The sequence below is a fragment of the Berghia stephanieae genome, chromosome 3 (genome assembly GCF_034508935.2).
Source record: "Berghia stephanieae isolate SIO BIC M18660-M18661 chromosome 3, UCSD_Bste_1.3, whole genome shotgun sequence".
In the NCBI taxonomy this organism is placed as follows: domain Eukaryota; kingdom Metazoa; phylum Mollusca; class Gastropoda; order Nudibranchia; family Aeolidiidae; genus Berghia; species Berghia stephanieae.
In genome coordinates this window covers 80,724,518-80,728,008 of record NC_088362.1, presented here as the reverse complement: position 1 = coordinate 80,728,008, position 3,491 = coordinate 80,724,518, and the positions used below count along the sequence as shown (strand labels likewise).

At 33.1% G+C, this 3,491-nt stretch overlaps 1 protein-coding gene across 1 annotated transcript in view; it reads left to right on the top strand.

Annotated features, from left to right (window-relative positions):
- LOC144968592 (perlucin-like) overlaps nucleotides 1-2,763 on the top strand; it is a 19,427-nt gene extending 16,664 nt beyond the window's left edge. Inside the window, exon 4 of the mRNA XM_078907093.1 lies at nucleotides 1,764-2,763. Within this exon, the coding sequence (XP_078763219.1) occupies nucleotides 1,764-1,921 (158 nt within the window). The 3' untranslated portion in view covers nucleotides 1,922-2,763. The remainder of the gene's footprint in view (nucleotides 1-1,763) is intronic.
- The last annotated feature ends 728 nt before the right edge of the window (nucleotides 2,764-3,491 follow it).

The following is a 3,491-nucleotide window of genomic DNA, read 5'->3' as shown; positions in this document are numbered from 1 at the left end:
ATATATTTTTGCCATTTATTTTGACTTGAGTTTTACATTTATGAATCAATTCACCCCCGACACGATACCAGTTTGATGAGGTACATATTGATTTTTATAAAACAAACGCACCAGATGCAGCTCAAGTAAACCAAAGATTTGTGGCTCTGTGTCTCCAAGGAGAAAAAGGAGGAGGAGATAGTGTTGGTTGGGGAGGAGGAGGATGAGGAGGAGGAGGAGGAGGAGGAGGAGGAGGAGGAGGAGGAGGAGGAGGAGAAGTTGGTGGTGATGATGGTATTGGAGGAGGAGGAAGGACGGGGAAGAGGAAGTTGGGGATGAGGATGAGGATGAGGAGGAGGAGAAGGAGAAGGAGAAGGGGGGAAATGCGGAGAATAACACGAAGAAGTAGAAAAAAAAGAAGGAGGTGGTGGTGTAAAGAATATAATAATAATAATAATAATAATAATAATAGTAGTAGTAGTAGTAGTAGTAGTAGTAGTAGTAGTAGTAGTAGTTGTAATGATAATAATAATAATAATAATAATAATAATAATAATAATGATGATGATGATGATGATGATAATGATGATGAAGATGATGATGATGATGATGATGATGATGATGATGATGATGATGATGATGATGATGATGATATAATAATAATAATAATAATAATAATAATAATTACAATAATAATAATGATAATGATAATGATAATAATAATAATAATAATAATCTATTCTAAGAAAGAATAGAGTTCCGAACAGCAAATGTAAGATTTACACTATCTAGCACAGAATTACTGGCAAATCGTAAAATCATAAAACTTTTTAAATACAGAAGTAACTTGCAAAACTTCTTTTTATTTCAGGCTAATTCTGTCATCCGTTGGCTCAAATTAATACGGAGAAAATCTGCTGGGTCGTAATCCTCGGTCCTTTTTCTCGAATATAATTTGATCTACGCAATTCTAGCATATCCACAACAAAAATTGATGACGCAATTTTAAATATCTCTTGATGATGAGATTTCCACAATGTAGTAGAACTTAATAGCCTCTATTTCTCCGAAAATATTGTAATTTCTCTATTAATTAACATTGGTGCATCTTAACGGGTCGTTATAATGTACATTCGCAAGCCACATTATTCATTATCGATGCTGTGTGTAGTAGTGTAATTAGTACACATAATGTGTAGTCCATCGCAAAAATAGGGTCACAATAGTCGTATTAGGATGTCCATACGTCTTTGTTAACCAAAATAAAAAAAATATAAAGCAACCTTTGATGACGTCCGACCGAAATTTAATACTACATAATAGAAATAACATTAAAGATAAAAAAATCTTTTAGAAAGACATGATTAAATATCTTAATTGGCTTTGTTATTCGGTGGTGTTGTGGTTAAGCTATCGGACTCGAGCCTTTAAGATACTGGGTTCAAATCCCTGTTAGGACAGTTTTGTAAATTGTAAAAATTATAATACTCATAATAATAATAATAATAATAATAATAATAATAATAATAATAATAATATAATAATAATAATAATAATAATAATAATAATAATAATAATAATAATAATAATAATAATAATAAGAAGAAGAAAGATAAGTTCTAATAGATCCTTACCGGGTCATGTCTCGACCTACATATAAATAGTTGCTGTTTGGACTTCGAATCCCAGGAGACCCTTTGTAAAACGCTTTTTTAAGTACACAGAATTGCATTTGTGCCTTATACAAGCTCTTATTTAAATGTTATCTCTTTCCATCCGATCAGACTGGCACCGTGGACAGCCAGAGAATGACCCCAATGACGACGAGAACTGCCTAGAGATTGAATTCGACCACCATAGGGGTCAATGGAACGATGTGGAATGTTATCATTTCAACAGATTTATTTGTCAGCGCCCGAGAGACAGCACCTTGACGGGATAGGGAATAATTATTGTTCATAGGCTTGTAATAGCAGTATTCAGGACCGTTTCTCTCAAAATTGTGTCATTTCGGGGTTATCCAGAATTAACTTGGAGATTGATTTCGAGCAATATTTATGTCAATGGAACTATGTAGAATGCTATAATTGGTCTTACAAAACGGATTCATTTGCCAGCAGCCAAGATGGAGAATGGTAAATGGGAAGAATAAGTCAAGTATTAAACTCAAAATAAAAAATACATGTAACCAACCAATCATTTTAATAATGTTTGTTTTTTTCGGAGTGGACCTGGTGTTCAAAAGTTAATTTTAAACTTAATTTAAACTTAAAGACTTTAAAGAAATGCCTTCATGGATGAGAACATTTAAAACTTGATACATAAGCATTTTGATATCAACCTGACCTTCTTACTTGGAATTGGAAAAAAAATATCGTGGTTTTTAGAGGTAATATTATATAGTAATATAGTAGATACTAATTATTTACTTAAAAATTATCCATTTGTCTTTAATATATTTAAATAATGTTTTAAACTTATTTCTACACTAGCTCTTGCATCAGAACTTCGTTTTCCACAATTTTATTGAATTAACATCATTTAATAATTCTCATGTTTTGCCGAAAAGTCGTAGTTCTACCGAATTTTCGTAGCTGTAATCAGGTCTGCATCTAACCGTCTTCGTTAACTTATAGCCTGACATTAGGACTTGTATTTTGATGCCATTTTTTAGGTACTTCTCAAAGTCTCAGGGTTGAAAGTGTTAGCCATTTAAATCGATCGATATTTGAAGGACAAGTTTTCTGGCCAATTTTTGAATATGTACCTACATGTTTTTCAGGACTACAGCAGTTAAATGGTTAAAACAATGATAGAAATGTAGTTTTCATGACTCCATAAGATTGGTTTTCGTCTTAGTTTATTTTTATGTCTTGTTTGTTCGTTGGTTGTTTAAATATTATCTGAATGATGTCCGTGGGTCACGAATGTAAATACAGAGAGGGTGATATTGCCATCTTATATATTTGACAAATTGGAATCTCTGTAACACCAAGACTCCGAAATCGCTGGACCAATCGTCACAAAATAATTGTATTTGATAAAGACAACCCTGTAACCGGCCAAGATCTCTTCACGCTCGAGTATGGTGAGAAAACGTGAGTAATGAGCCTTTTTTTGACTCTATTTTGATCCACCTCAGAGGAACATTCAAGTCGGAAGGCGATTATCACGCTGCAAGACCACAAAGAACAATTTTTTCAAAAAGTACTGTAGCAGGTTCAACACATTATTCTGTAGTACTCAGAAAAAACACAAGTATTCAAAAGTTTGGCTAGAAAACTAGTCCTTTAAATGTTGATACCGAAGTCCTAGGTTTGAAAGTTTTTGCCAAGATGAGGGTCATTTAAATCGATCGAAATTTGAAGGACAAGTTTTCTGGCTAATTTTAAAATATGTGATTTTCCAGAGTACGATGGAGTGTACAATGCAATAGATGTATGATAAAAAGTACTTCGTGACCGATGGTGGAACTGAATTGGCCAGATCCTGGGCTAGCAGATTTAAGATTT